The sequence below is a fragment of the Phyllobates terribilis genome, unplaced genomic scaffold (assembly GCF_046119375.1).
Source record: "Phyllobates terribilis strain yellow unplaced genomic scaffold, ASM4611937v1 Scaffold_2__4_contigs__length_985480577, whole genome shotgun sequence".
In the NCBI taxonomy this organism is placed as follows: Eukaryota; Metazoa; Chordata; class Amphibia; order Anura; family Dendrobatidae; genus Phyllobates; species Phyllobates terribilis.
In genome coordinates, this window is record NW_027362762.1 from 826,168,126 (window position 1) to 826,184,196 (window position 16,071).

Consider the following 16,071-nt stretch of genomic DNA (forward strand, 5'->3'; position numbering starts at 1 on the left):
CGGCCATATGGGAAGAAGGGAGCAAAGCCCAGTGCTAGAACTGGGACAGGTGACCAACAGTTAAGCAACTTGCACAAGAATTCTGTCAGAAAAAAACTTTTTATTGTGTAAAAGTAGTAGGCAGGACTTAGTGGGAGTGGAGGGACAGAGAAATGATAGATTAATTTATTTGACAACATTTTCTCTAAAAAAAAAAATGGACTTATGTGTAAATAGATCATAGTAGTATTGCCTATAAATCGGTGTATGACATTGGATTTGTACCATTCATTATTCTCAAATCTAGATACTTTTATAAAGTTGTTTTAGGTCTGATATTGATAAATAAGACCTGAGAGTGGTCTTCAAACCTGACTCCTATTGTATATAAAATAGCTTGGTTACACTTAGCCCATATATTTATATATGATTCAATATTTTGGCATTTACATTTGCACTTCAGATCCTGTGTCACTGTTCCCCCTCCCACTAGAAAGATTCAATAGCAGGAATTCTGCATCCCCTCCTTTACTTCCTCAGGAAAAAAATCAAGAAGGATCTTGATCCCAGTGAAAGGACACTCACACTGGGATGGATACTGCAGGGAAAAGACCACTCACCCTGTGACCATGATGGAATTATTCTATGGCAGATCCTGGCTTATCTTTCAGCCATTCTAGGATTTCATTCTCCTGGTTTCAAACTCATTCCATGTAGCAATATATTAAAAATGTCCTATCATAGCAGAAAGCTGATCCTGATGCTAATGCTCTGGACCTGGATACAAAGAGCGAAATCTCAGGAGCTGGATCCTGCTGGAAGAAATGTCTGTAAATCGGATAGGTAAGTGCTCTTATCAGCAACTGTATATATTGCTTAAACTCAGTACATGGTTATCTGTATAATATTGTAATCTCCAGGCACTTTCTGATTATCAGACTGTAATTCCAGGAAAATGCTGGGAAACATTTCAAGGCTTTGACAACTGCAAAAATCTACAATGTAGAAATGAAGGTGCTAAAGAATAATGACTGTATCTGCTATCATGGCATGGCTTCTTACTATCTTACATAATATGTAAATCTAGGTTTAGGAGGAAAACATTAGGTCAGGTGCATATTATTCGGCCATTTTAAATACATATACCTATATGTTTGTTGATTTTTTTGTAATTTTACAATAGTAAAAATGACTGTAAAACGCAACATTTAAAAAAATTATTAGTTGGTAAGAAAAGAGGGATTTTTAATTGTATACTTCACTGTTTGTTGCCTAGATGGCTGATCTCCTAGGAAAGGAGCGCAGCCCTTGCAAGCTCTTGGCTATAGATCAAGCAAGCGTTGCTCTAAAGCTGGCATCATTGCTTAATCCGGTCAGCTTCAGTGCCCCTGCGCTACTCCGATGCTGCAAAGACAAAGCTGCCTCTGCTTGAAGCATTGGAGAGCGCACAGTTCAGACCAGTAATGCAACCATGCCACTGGTCCATACTGTCAGTCATCAGGAGCATACGGCCCTCAGCAAGCAGGAAGCCTGGAGGCATGGGAGAAATGTTCTGCTGAAGATTGATGTTGAGAAAACCTTTATAATTTTTTAATAAAACAACTATGTTGCCAGTATATATGGATTCCTATGATATCCCACTTCCATAGATAAGATGTACAGATGTAGAAAAGGTTATCATTACCCACAGCAAACTATCTTGATAACTTGTAACAGAAGGTTATCCTACTTAAGAGGACTAAGATAATGTAACATTGCACAAGCTATTGACAAATATCATGTTAGGAGTTGTGATATCACAGTATTGTATAAACTGGGTCAAAGTAAAAGTAAACAGACAGTGCCCCTCCCTCAGATTTGCATTACCTACAGCCAAAGCCGGGCTGGGGCTAAAATTTGTCCCTGGCAGTTGGTATCCATGGGGTAACGTTTCTCCTTGCGGAGAGTGACATGTTAAGGGTGTCAAGGTGCCCCACTGTCCTAAATGCAAAACTAACATAGCAGATATGGTTCATATGATGTGGAACTGTCCTAACTTGGTGTCCATTTGGAAGAGTGTTGTAGCAATGATTAACAGGGTTTATTCAACTGACGTAGAGCTTTCACCATTAGTATGTATACTGGGATATGCTGAAGATCTGATTATTGATGAGTACGGCAAAATTGCGGCGGCACGTATGTTATATATGGCAAGAAAATTGATAGCCCAAAAATGAATAGCAGATCAGGAGCCTATGATATCAGAATTTATTGATAAAGTTAACTGGCTAGTAAATTTGGAAAAGGGCATATACATAAAAAGAGATGCTATCTCTAAATTTGACAAGATATGGGGTCTATGGATTGATGGCTCTGGTTTGACATCTTGGGAACTGAGGAGATTTCGCCTTGGCTTGCTTTGAGTTACGTTTATATGATGCCTCAAATGAAACTTCTTTGAAAATGAATTAAAATGTTATCAGTACTTCCATAAGTTATATGTAATTGGATTGACTATTGTTACTATGTACAAATATTTGTTCATCTAATTATGCTGGTTTTGCAGAGCCAAGATGTGTAAATAACCCATGTTTAATGGTCCTGAAGGTTGGGGGGTGAAGAACTGTGTTTCTCCAATGTTTGTCTGGTTGTTGTTGTTTTTTCACTTTTTTTTTCCTTTGTGTAAATCTTTATAAAAATCTATAGAAACATTTGATTTTAAAAAAAAGGGTGTCAAGGTGAAGAGACCTTTAAGCTGCAATGCTCCTCTGGGAAATATGCAAATTGTCTCTTCAGAGAGGAAGAGAACTCTCCTCAAGGAGAAACGTTACCCCTTGGATCCCGGTCAGACACCTCTCACCCAGCCAACACAGAACTCATACTTTGCACTGATGAGGGGCAGTACGCCGAAACACAGTGTCTGCAAACTGAGATTCTGGTTCTGGCTTTTCTCCTAAGTCATGTGACAAGGCTTATTAGAGATTCAATCTTGACTTTTAGGATTGCTACTTCCTATAGGTGGCACTAGAGTTGAAATTACACAGGTCCATGCTGTCCTCCTCCCCCTCTTCCCCATGTGGGGGTCTCTATTACAAATCTTAACCTGGTTGACATTGAAGGAAATCAATATTTATTGCAAGACCAATATTAACAATAATACCGCTATATAAGGTAAAATGACACAGCCACACCATGGCCTATTATTACCACCATATACAGAACAATGCCACCATACTGCTAAGTAACAAACATGACAGCAACAAGACTAATGTTACCATCAATATTGCATTGTAAGAGCCAAATAATACTGCCAGACCATAACCAATTATTTCCAGCAAATACAGTGTGATAACACCATCATACTGATCATTAACCAAAACTACTCTACTAAGACTGCTATTACCATTACCACCATACAGTGACCATGTAATGGTAGATATCAGTTTGTTACCAGTGCTCTGCACACCATATATGTTTAAAGTGTAAAGATAAATCTAGTAAGTCACCATTTAATTGTAGTCACTCACTTTCCCTTTTCTTTTCCATTTGGTCCAGACCAGCATGACCACTTTTTTCATCCAAGACTAATTTCTGCAAAATGTAACATTTTTGGCTTACTGCTTTTCTAGCCCCCTCCTCAGATTCGCCCAACAATTCATATTTTCATATTATGCTAAAACCAGTGCCCTAAACAGTGATAATGCCCTCGCTGTGGCCTGCATAGTAATATTCCTCTCATTTTTTGCACCCCAAAATAAGTGCCTCTGTGTCCCTACAGAGTAATAATTCTCAGTTTTTGCCACCACATGGTAATAGCCCCCCCCCTCTGTGTCTCATCATAGTAATAATGGTCCTTTTGTCTCCTTATACAGCCCCCCCCCAAGAGTAATTATGCCCCCCATGCTTCCTTATAATAATAATAATGTCCTCCTGTGCCTCCTTATAATAATTCCCCCCTGTGCCTCTTCATTGTAATAATGCCCGCAACTGGGCCTAATAATTATGTCCTACATTTTGTCTCCTTATTATATTGCCCTTCATTCTATCTCCTTATAATAATGTTCCTCATTGTGCATCCTTATTATAATGTCTTTCATTGTGGCTCATTATAATGATTGCCCCCATTGCATGTCCTTATAATAATTTCCTCCTATATCATACATGTCAAACGCTGTCTTGAGGGTCAAATCTGGTCGGCAGAATGATTATATTTGGTCCACAATGTCGGCACTGCCCCCCCACCACATCTCGCCGCCAGTCAGCATTGCTCTTTTAACTGTATCAGCATCCTGCATGGCATTACAGTTGAAAGTAATGATGGAAGAGGATCCGTCCGCTCCCTCCCCCATCATTCTCCCTCTCGGTCTGTTATCTCAACGATGTCACTATTTCGTGCCCGCAATGAAAAGCTTCAGAGAGTTCGTTGCCGAGACTGGAGCAGTGGGGAACAAGGAGAGGTGAGTATTTATCTGGGGCCCATTATTCTGTATGGATGACTATGTTGATCCCATTATACTGTATGGAGGACTATTTGGGGACCATTATATTGTATGGAAGGCAATGTGGAGCCCATAATAATCTATGGAGGACTGTGTGGAGCCCATAATACTGTATAGAGGACTATGTGGGGCCCATAATACTGTATGGAAGGCTATGTGGGGAACATTATACTGTATGGAGGACTATGTGGGGCCTATTATACTGTATAGAATACTGTATGGAAGGCTATGTGGGGAACATTATACTGTATGGAGGACTATGTGGGACCCATAATACTATGGGAGGAGGCCCAAGTAGAACTTCTGCTATGGGGCCCTATGATTTATACACTGCTCAAAAAAATAAAGGGAACACTCAAATAACACATCCTAGATCTGAATGAATGAAATACTCTCATTGAATACTTTTGTTCTGTACAAAGTTGAATGTGCTGACAACAAAATCACACACAAATCATCAATGGAAATCAAATTTATTAACCAATGGAGGCCTGGATTTGGAGTCACCCCCAAAATGAAAGTGGTAAAACACACTACAGGCTCATCCAACTTTGATGTAATGTCCTTAAAACAAGTCAAAATGAGGCTCAGTATTGTGTGTGGCCTCCACGTGCCTGTATGACCTCCCTACAACACCTGGGCATGCTCCTGATGAGGTTGCGGATGGTCTCCTGTGGGATCTCCTCCCAGACCAATACTAAAGCATCCGCCAACTCCTGGACAGTCTGTGGTGCATGGAGCGAGACATGATGTCCCAGATGTGCTCAATCGGATTCAGGTCTGGGGAACGGGAGGGCCAGTCCATAGCTTCAATGCCTTCATCTTGCAGGAACTGCTGACACACTCCAGCCACCTGAGGTCTGGCATTGTCCTGCATTAGGAGGAACCCAGGGCCAGCTGCACCAACATATGGTCTCACAAGGGGTCTGAGGATCTCATCTCGGTACCTAATGGCAGTCAGGCTACCTCTGGCGAGCACATGGAGGGCTGTGCGGCCCTCCAAAGAAATGCCACCCCACACCATTACTGACCCACTGCCAAACCGGTCATGCTGAAGGATGTTGCAGGCAGCAGATCGCTCTCCACGGTGTCTCCAGACTCTGTCACATCTGTCACATGTGCTCAGTGTGAACCTGCTTTCATCTGTGAAGAGCACAGAGCGCCAGTGGCGACTTTGCCAATCCTGGTGTTCTGTGGCAAATGCCAAGCATCCTGCACGGTGTTGGGCTATGAGCACAACCCCCATCTGTGGATGTCGGGCCCTCATACCACCCTCATGGAGTCGGTTTCTAACCGTTTGTGCAGACACATGCACATTTGTGGCCTGCTGGAGGTCATTTTGCAGGGCTTTGGCAGTGCTCCTCCTGTTCCTCCTTGCACGAAGGTGGAGGTAGCGGTCCTGCTGCTGGGTTGTTGCCCTTCTACGGCCCCCTCCACGTCTCCTGGTGTACTGGCATGTCTCCTGGTAGCGCCTGCAGCCTCTGGACACTACGCTGACAGACACAGCAAACTTTCTTGCCACAGCTCGCATTGATGTGCCATCCTGGATGAGCTGCACTACCTGAGCAACTTCTGTGGGTTGTAGAGTCCGTCTCATGCTACCACGAGTGTGAAAGCACAACCTACATTCAAAAGTGACCAAAACATCAGCCAGAAAGCATTGGTACTGAGATGTGGTCTGTGGTCCCCACCTGCCGAACCACTCCTTTATTGAGGGTGTCTTGATAATTGCCAATAATTTTCATCTATTGTCTATTCCATTTTCACAACAGCATGCAAAATTGATTGTCAATCAGTGTTGCTTCCTAAGTGGACACTTTGATTTCACATAAGTTTGAGTTACTTGGAGTTATATTCTGTTGTTTAAGTGTTCCCTTTATTTTTTTGAGCAGTGTATGTACACCCCATACCCACGAGGAAATATGCAATGCTTCGGTCATGTGATTTGACTCTTAAGATCTATTAATTAAAATGTACTTTGTTTGTGGGACAACCCTTTTAAGTTTGTTTCCATTATTGCAATAACACACGTTTTGTTATACACATGTTTATTTCCTTGTGTGTATTGGAACAACAAAAAAATACAAGAACAAAAAGGCAAATTAGACATAATTTCCCACAAAACCCCAAAAATGGATCTGACAAAATTGTTAATATTTGGTTGCACACTCTTTGGAATAAATAACTGCAATTAATCACTTCCCATAACCATCAACAAGCTTCTTACCCCTCTCAACTGGAATTTTGGACCACTCTTCCTTTGCACACTGCTCCAGGTCTCTCATATTTGAAGGGAGCCTTCTCCCAACAGCAATTTTAAAATCTCTCCACCAGTGTTCAATGGGATTTAGATCCGGACTCATTGCTGGCCACTTCAGAACTCTCCAGTGCTTTGTTTCCATCCATTTCTGGGTGTTTCTTGAAGTATGTTTGGGATCATTTCCCTGCTGGCAGGAAAGAACTAGGATGCAAACCCAGATTTCTGACACTGGGAACTATATTGCAACCCAAAATCCTTGGGTTGCACCGACACCAAGTGAAAGTAGATTAAAAAAAACTTCCACTTGGTCGCAGACAAAAAGTTGAGAAAAAATAGGCAAAACCCCTCTTGTTGTCGTCTGCTAATTTAAAACCACCTGGGCCAAATGGGAAGAGTGCTTGTACCAAGTAAAAAAAGAAAAGTCCTCCAATGTGCCACCTTAGTATAATGCCCCCAGTGTGTGTCTATATTATAATGCTCCCTATTGTGTAATTTTATGGTACTATTAATGTCCCCCTGTACCCCTACATCAAGTGGTGGTGCATTCCTCTTTACTGCAGTCAGTTGCCATTCCTTGCATGGCGCTGGACTGTTGCAGGCTGCAAGCAGTCTTTGTTCTGCCTGAGTATTCGTGCAGGTAGCCTATGGCTCTCTGCTCTGCTATAGTTGTTAGCTATATGTTGTTAACAGTATGGATACTGTTAAAAGTGTTGTGGACCATGCAGTCCTCTGCCGGACCAGTCCATCAGGCCAGTCCAGTCCTGTCTATGACCCCTTTATAAAAGGATTGCTTTTCCAGCTTTGTGTATCATGAGGCATATAGTACCATGTGACTCAGAGTTCATAACATAGTAATCTGTGATATCAGAAATGTTGTTCAGATTTAATAATGGTAACTTCTTTTATGCATGGTTGAGTTGAGCCAAGTGTTTGGGTAGCACTTTGGAAGACTTGAGATTTCGGAGGCACTCTTTAGTGGATGTAGTGCAAAGTCCAGCAAAATATCGAGCTGGGTTTGATTAGTAGATTGTCTGGATGCTAGGCAAACTATCTGAATACTCAGGTATTATACAGCACTAACCTCTGTGAGACCCACCCCTAAAGTTCTGGTGTTAAAGAATATAAAAATTCAAAAAACCCGAAAGACTTCCACCCAGAAATGATAATGCATATTTCACAAGTTTAAACAGAAGTTAAAGTTTTTCAATTGTGTTTAATTTACTTGAAGCCAAATTTTCGATTCACTTGGGTTTTTTTTACAAAGAAACTGACAATGGAAAATGCAGCTTCTGTATATTGACTCTCACTTTTCAGCAACTGCGACTTTTATTTCCATATGATGACAGAACAGCACTACCTGTCACAAAGATGTACACTGCAACAAATTAGAAAAATCCCAATATTCTCTATAAAAAATCTCAAATCTACTGTAAATATTGAACCAGTAATATATGATTTTAAGAATTCTGGTGGAACTGTAGAGGTTATCTGCATTGTGATTGCTGAGCTACACACAGTAATAGCATGCTTGTGTACATTTGTTTCCACATCCTGTTTGTATTCAACCACACTTCCTTTCCAACAATAGGGAATTCCATTTCTGGATTTTCTCAGATTTCAGAGGCTGCTCAATATACAATGTAACACAGCAGTAACACTGACATCCATAACCATCGATGTACAGTGGGTACGGAAAGTATTCAGACCCCTTTAAATTTTTCACTCTTTGTTTCATTGCAGCCATTTGGTAAATTCTAAAAAGTAATTTTTTTTCTCATTAAAGTACACTCTGCACACCATCTTGACTGAAAAAAAAACAGAAATGTAGACATTTATGCAAATTTATTAAAAAAGAAAAAGTGAAATATCACATGGTCATAAGTATTCAGACCCTTTGCTCCAGGGCCGGCGTCAACACCCAGTGCACCCGGGCAAGTGCCAGGGCCCTGAGCAGGCAGGGTGGCCCACTCGCCATCAGGTACCCCGGCACATTATGGGACCCGTGAGCGGTGCCGGTGCCACCCCCTCCACCCACCCCACACCCGCTTGCTCAGGGCCCCAGCACAATACTTACCCCTCCTCATGCCTCCGCAGCAGCTCCGGTTTCTTCCGCGTCCTCTGACTGTGACGTCTCAGGTCAGAGGGTGGATGACGTCTTTCCACCGCGCCCTCTCCTGAGCAGTCACAGCGCAGAGCGGGAAGACACTGGCAACGCCGAGGAGCCTGGAGCAGCGGCAGCAGGTGAGAAGTGAGGTGAGTACTTGATTATTTTTTTTTTTAATGTATGGAGGCTTGGAGCATTATAGGGGGGGGGACAGCCTGCAATGAAGCATTATAGGGGGAAAGAACGGCCTGCATGGGGCATTATAAGGGGGAGAACAGCCTGCAATGGGGCATTATATGGGGGGGAGAACAGCCTGCAATAGGGAATTATATGGGGGGGAGAACAGACTGCATGGGGCATTATATGGGGGGGACAGCCTGAAATGGGGCATTACAGGGGCGAGAACAGCCTGCATGAGGCATTATAGGTGGGGGAGAACAGCCTGCAATGGGGCATTATAGGGGAGGAGAACAGCCTGCATGAGGCATTATAGGGGGGAGAACAGCCTGCAATGGGGCATTATAGGGGGGTGAACAGCCTGCAATGTGGCATTATGAAGGGGGGAGAACAGCCTGCAATGGGGCATTATGTGGTGGGGGAAAGCAGCCTGCAATGGGGCGTTATAGGGTGTTATATGGGGGCCAGCATTCTATATGGAGCGTTTTCTGGGGGCCAGTATTCTGTATGGAGCGTTTTATGGGGGCCAGTATTCTGTATGGAGCGTTATATGGGGGCCAGTATTCTGTATGGAGCGTTATATGGGGGCCAGTATTCTGTATGGAGCATTATATGGGGGCCAGTATTCTGTATGGAGCATTATATGGGGCCCATAATACTGTATAGAGGACTATGTGGTGCCCATAATACTGTATAGAGGACTATGTGGTGCCCATAATATTGTATGTAGGACTATACTGTCCAGTCTGCACTGTGCACTATGAGGATTTGCCGATTTCTGAGCTATTGTAGAATTTACAATAGATATCACTCATGTAATGTAAGAAGTGAAATCTTTGGCATTGTACTATATATATATATTTCTCTGCGGTATCTGTGCTTCATGAATCGTGGTGTGTGTTAAAGGGGCCCACTGAGACTCAGGCCTAGGGCCTACAAAAACCTGGGCGGCACGGTGGCGCAGTGGTTAGCACTGCAGCCTTGCAGTGCTGGGGTCCTGGGCTCAAATCCCACCAAGGACAACATCTACAAGGAGTTTGTATGTTCTCCCCATGTTTGCGTGGGTTTCCTCTGGTTTCCTTCCACACTCCAAAGACATACTGATAGGAAATCTAGATTGTGAGCCCCAATGGGGACAGCAACGATAATGTATGTAAAGCGCTGTGGAATATGTTAGCGCTATATAAAAATAAAGATTATTATTATTATTATAACCTGGAGCCGGCCCTGCTTTGCTCAGACACTCATATTTAAGTCACATGCTGTCCATTTCCTTGTGATCCTCCTTGAGATGGTTCTACTCCTTCATTGGAGTCCAGCTGTGTTTAATTAAACTGATAGGACTTGATTTGGAAGTGCACACACCTGGCTATATAAGACCTCACCGCTCACCGTGCATGTCAAACCAAATGAGAATCATGAGCTCAAAGGAACTGCCCAAGGAGCTCAGAGACAGAATTGTGGCAAGGCACAGATCTGGCCAAGGTAACAAAAGAATTTCTGCATTACTCAAGGTTCCTAAAAGCACAGTGGCCACCATAATCCTTAAATGGAAGAAGTTTGGCACCACCAGAAGTCTTCCTAGATCTGGCCGTCCAGCCAAACTGAGCAATCGTGGGAGAAGAGCATTGGTGACAGAGGTAAAGTAGAAACCCAAGATCACTGTGGCTGAGCTCCAGAGATGCAATAGGGAGATTGGAGGAAGTTCCACAAAGTCAACTATCACTGCAGTCGTCCGCCAGTCGGGCCTTCATGGCAGAGTGGCCCGACGCAAGCCTGTCCTTGGTGCAAGACATAAGAAAACCCGCATAGAGTTTACTCAAAAACACATGAAGGACTCCCAGACTATGAGAAATAAGATTATCTGGTCTGATGAGACGAAGATAGAACTTTTTGGTGATAATTCTAAGCGGTATGTGTGGAGAAAACCAGGCACTGCTCATCACCTGACCAATGCAATCCCAACAGTGAAACATGGTGGTGGAGCATCATGCTATGGGGGTGTTTTTCAGCTGCAGGGACAGGACGACTGGTTGCAATTGAAGGAAACATGAATGCGGCCAAGTACAGAGATATCCTGGATGAAAACCTCTTCCAGAGTGCTCTGGACCTCAAACTTGGCCGAAGGTTCACCTTCCAACAAGACAATGACCCTAAGCACACAGCTAAAATAACAAAGGAGTGGCTTCAGAACAACTCTGTGACCATTCTTGACTGGCCCAGCCAGAGGCCTGACCTAAACCCAATTGAGCATCTCTGGAGAGACCTGAAAATGGCTGTCCACCAACGTTCACCATCCAACTTGACGGAACTGGAGAGGATCTGCAAGGAAGAATGGCAGAGGATCCCCAAATCCAGGTGTGAAAAACTTGTTGCATCATTCCCAAGAAGACTCATGGCTGTACTAGCTCAAAAGAGTGCTTCTACTCAATACTGAGCAAAGGGTCTGAATACTTATGACCATGTGATATTTCAGTTTTTCTTTTTTAATAAATTTGCAAAAATTTCTACATTTCTGTTTTTTTTTCAGTCAAGATGGGGTGCAGAGTGTACTGTAATGAGGGAAAAAAATGAACTTTTTAGAATTTACCAAATGGCTGCAATGAAACAAAGAGTGAAAAATTTACAGGGGTCTGAATATTTTCCGTACCCACTGTATGTAACCAGTCATTTTATAAAAAACACCTACCTTGCAAAAACCTCTTCTTCAATCTTAGATAGACGTCCTGAAGGTTGTCAGGACTTATTTACAGTCTACTACTTTTCTAAAATATACTATAAAGTAAGTTGTTAGAGTTGTAGATCTGGGCTTTGATTACAAACTAAAATATAGGGCTTCTTGGGATTTTCTATTAGTTATAGTACATGGCAAAACTAAAAAGTATCTATATGTACAGTGCTGTACAAAAGGTTTAGACAGGTGTGAAAAAAATGCTGCAAAATAAGAATGCTTTCAAAAATAGAAGTGTTAATAGGTTATTTTTATAAATTAACAAAATGCTAAGTAAATGAACAAAAGAGAAAAGCAAAATCTAAATCAAATCAATATTGGGTGTGACCACAATTCGCCTCAAAACATAATCAAAGCATCGATTCTTTTAGGGTATACTTATACTATGTACTTGCAAACAGTATAAGAAGAAACTTGACAAGGAGGTTGTTCCAAACATCTTGGAGAACTAACCACAGATCTTCTGTGGATGTAGGCTTCCACAAGTCCTTCAATCTCTTCATGTAATACCAGGCAGACTTGATGTTGACATCAGGGCTCTATAGGGGCCATATCATCAATTCGAGGGCTCCTTGTTCTTTATGCTCAAGATAGTTTTTAATGTTATTGGCTCTATGTTTGGGGTCGATGTCCTGCTGCAGAATAAATTTGGAGCCAACCTAAAGCTATTGTATGATGGATAAGTTACGAAGACAGAGCGCTATGCAGTAACCGAGAGTTACAGAAGTCTGGATGGACCAAGTTTCATCTAAGATATGCTTTTATTCCTCAGGGATAAGTCAGTGCTTCACCTAGACTCCTTAAATAGTTGCTTGTGGCTGTCAATTAGTATAGCTGTGGTACTAATCATTCCATTGGATTCTCTTCACTATCATTGTGATCATATTGGAAATTCACACTTTCAATGAGCACTGTTTAAAATAAATAGAAATAAATATATGCCTATTCTTATTGTCCTGCAAAAAAATAGTTATTTCTATACAAAGTAAAATGCTAAAACAAATAAAAAGATGTATAAAAAAGGCTAATTATATAGCTAATCTGAAATATATATTTGAAGAAGACCAGTATTATGCCTTCCCAAAAGTATCTTTAAAAGGGTCCATAATGAGATTGATATAATAATTGAAAAATGTTAATAAAATTTGGATACTTCTTACCTACACTACCGTTCAAAAGTTTGAGGTCACCCAGACAATTTTGTGTTCTCCATGAAAACTCATACTTTTATTTATCAAATGAGTTGCAAAATGATCAGAAAATATAGTCCAGATATTGACAAGGTTAGAAATAATGATTTTTATTTGAAAGAATAATTTTCTCCTTCAAACTTTGCTTCGTCAAAGAATGCTCCCTTTGCAGCAATTACAGCATTGCAGATAATGTGCCCCCAGGGCAATGAGGTACTCGGCAGCCGGGCCTATGGATGCCGGTGGGGGATATGTCACAGTGGCTGGCCCGGTCCGTGGCCCAGGGCGGTCAACCAAAAAAAAGGGGGATTGGAACTTGGATAAAATAAATAAACAGTTTGTGACGCCACCTGTGGTACCTGGTAATGATTACCAGCGCTGCTTCAGACCTCCGGGGGTGTTGGGATGGCAGCTGAGGTGTTTCTGCTCCCCACAGGTGGAGCAGGCCCCCAGAGCAGGGATGGTGTGAAGGGATGCAGGAGAGAGGGGACCCAGCCGGGTCAGAGGAAGAACAGACACGCACACAGGAATTCGCTTCAGTACCTTTACTAATGATGGTAGTCAGGTACGGTCCGGGGTACTTATAGGTGGTGCGCACTTCTGGACTTGCTCCCCAGTGAGCGGGTGTAAGGCCTCCTTGTCTGCATCTTCCTGTCTCTCTCCCTGGAGCTTCTGACCTGCCTGGAACAGGGTCTAGCTTCCTTGATGTTTCTCTCACCCGTCTTGCTTGGCGGCGAAGGCTTTCCCCTGGTTACCACTATCCCTGGACGCTGGGGCCTTCGTGGTACCTAATCCTCTGAATATGCGCTATTCACGGGTGGACCGAGGGATATAAAATCCTCCTCGGTATTCCGGATTCCCTACTGGGCATAGAGATCCCAATAGGCACGGGCCCGGTGCCCGGCTTGCGACTGGGACGAACCTTCTATGGTCCCTCTGTCCCAGATGGCTCTACTCCTCTCTCCTGCCTTCTGGCCCACTCTAGGCCCTCACTGGCCAGGATAACCCACAGCCTGGGGCCTAGCCTGGCCTTCAGCCACACAGACTGCAGCCTGCTCTCTCTGGTTCCTCTCTCTGTCTCCACTCAACTCAAACTGAACTCACTGCACTAGCTCCCTAGCTAAACTCCACCCCCCAGTATCTGCATACTTGTCAGGGATCCATCTAGTGGACTTGGGTAGAGATGTCTGCATGTATTGAGGCCACTGGGGAGAATCCGTCTGTGTAACACCCAGGAGTGCTGTGACAGCCTGCAGCTGCAGGGCGTCACACAGACCTTTGGCATTCTAGCTGTTAATTTGCTGAGGTAATCTAGAGAAATTTCACCCCATGCTTCCTGAAGCCCCTCCCACAAGTTGGATTGGCTTGATGGGCACTTTTTGCGTACCATACGGTCAAGCAGCTCAATGGGGTTGAGATCATTACAGATAAAATACCAGCTGCCTGTTTCTTCCCTAAATAGTTCATGCATAATTTGGAGGTGTGCTTTGGGTCATTGTCCTGTTGTAGGATGAAATTGGCTCCAATCAAGCGCTGTCCACAGGGTATGGCATGGCGATGCAAAATGGAGTCATAGCCTTCCTTATTCAAAATCCCATTTACCTTGTACAAATCTCCCACTTTACCAGCACAACAGCAATCCCAGACCATCACATTACCTCCACCGTGCTTGACAGATGTTGTCAGGCACTCTTCCAGCAACAAATGTTCTTCTGTGTGATCCAAACACCTCAAACTTTGATTCGTCTGTCCATAAAACTTTTTTCCAATCTTCCTCTGTCCAATGTCTGTGTTCTTTTGCCCATATTAATCTTTTCCTTTTATTAGCCAGTCTCAGATATGGCTTTTTCTTTGCCACTTTGCCCTTAAGGCCAGCATCCCGGAGTCGCCTCTCCACTGTAGACGTTGACGCTGGCGTTTTGCTTGTACTATTTAATGAAGCTGCCAGTTGAGGAGCTGTGAGGCGTTGATTTCTCAAACTAGAGACTCTAATGTACTTGTCTTGTTGCTCAGTTGTGCAGCGGGGCCTCCCACTTCTCATTCTACTCTGGTTAGAGCCTGTTTGTGCTCTCCTCTGAAGGGAGTAGTACACACCGTTGTAGGAAATTTTCAGTCTATTGGCAATTTCTCGCATGGAATAGCCTTCATTTCAAAGAACAAGAATAGACTGTCGAGTTTCACATGAAAGTTCTCTTTTTCTGGCCATTTTGAGAGTTTCATAGAACAAACAAATGTAATGCTCCAGATTCTCAACTAGCTCAAAGGAAGGTCAATTTTATAGCTTCTCAAATCAGCCAAACCATTTTCAGCTGGGATAACATACTTGTGCAAGGGTTTTCTAGGGTTTTTTAAACATCCATTAGCCTTCTTACACAGTTAACAAACACAATGTACCATTAAAACACTGGAGTGGAGGTTGCTGGAAATGGGCCTCTATACACCTATGTAGATATTGCAATAAAAACAAGACATTTACAGCTAGTATAGTCATTTACCACATTAACAATGTATAGAGTGTATTTCTGATTCCTTTAATGTTAGTGTTATGTTCTGCTACCAGAGCTAAGGAAAGAGAGGAGATCTGTCCCTACGATAGAACTCAGCTGAATCCCTATGATGTAACAGGGAACCTGATCCTGCGATCAGACCTGCTAAAGACCTAAGCTAGTCTGTACGGAGACCTATAGATGTGGGGAAGGAATCCCTACAAGTACTAAGGACTGGGAGGAATATGGGACACCTCCTAACAGAAATAGTAGCAGGCAGACGAACAAACAAAATATATAGAACATAGAGGTCCGTAGACCAAGCAAACTAACAGAGTAAGATACAGAGCACAGGCTAGCTAGAAAGTAGTTATACAATGAAGTTCAGCAAAGCCAGAAGGGCGGAGCAGGCTTAAATAGGCCAACAAGGTCATGTGACCAGCAAAGGAAAAAAAACCTAAGAGCAAGGTTCTAACAGTACCCCCCCTTCTAAGAGGATCCTCCGGATCCCCTAGAACCAGGCTTATCAGGAAATCTCCTGTGAAACGCTCTGATAAGTCTGGACGCGGAAACATCATCCGACCTCACCCAAGAGTTATCCTCGGGTCCGAAACCTTTCCAGGCCACAAGATACTGCAAACTACCTCTATACAGTCTAGAGTTAAG

At 43.0% G+C, this 16,071-nt stretch overlaps 1 protein-coding gene across 2 annotated transcripts in view; it reads left to right on the plus strand.

The window, feature by feature from the left end:
* The first annotated feature begins 514 nt into the window (after positions 1–514).
* Positions 515–16,071, plus strand: part of SCARF1 (scavenger receptor class F member 1) — a 103,594-nt gene continuing 88,037 nt past the window's right edge. For both annotated transcript variants that reach the window (XM_073670759.1, XM_073670760.1), the window contains exon 1: positions 515–822. In XM_073670759.1, the coding sequence (XP_073526860.1) occupies positions 710–822 (113 nt within the window). In that variant the 5' untranslated portion in view covers positions 515–709. The remainder of the gene's footprint in view (positions 823–16,071) is intronic.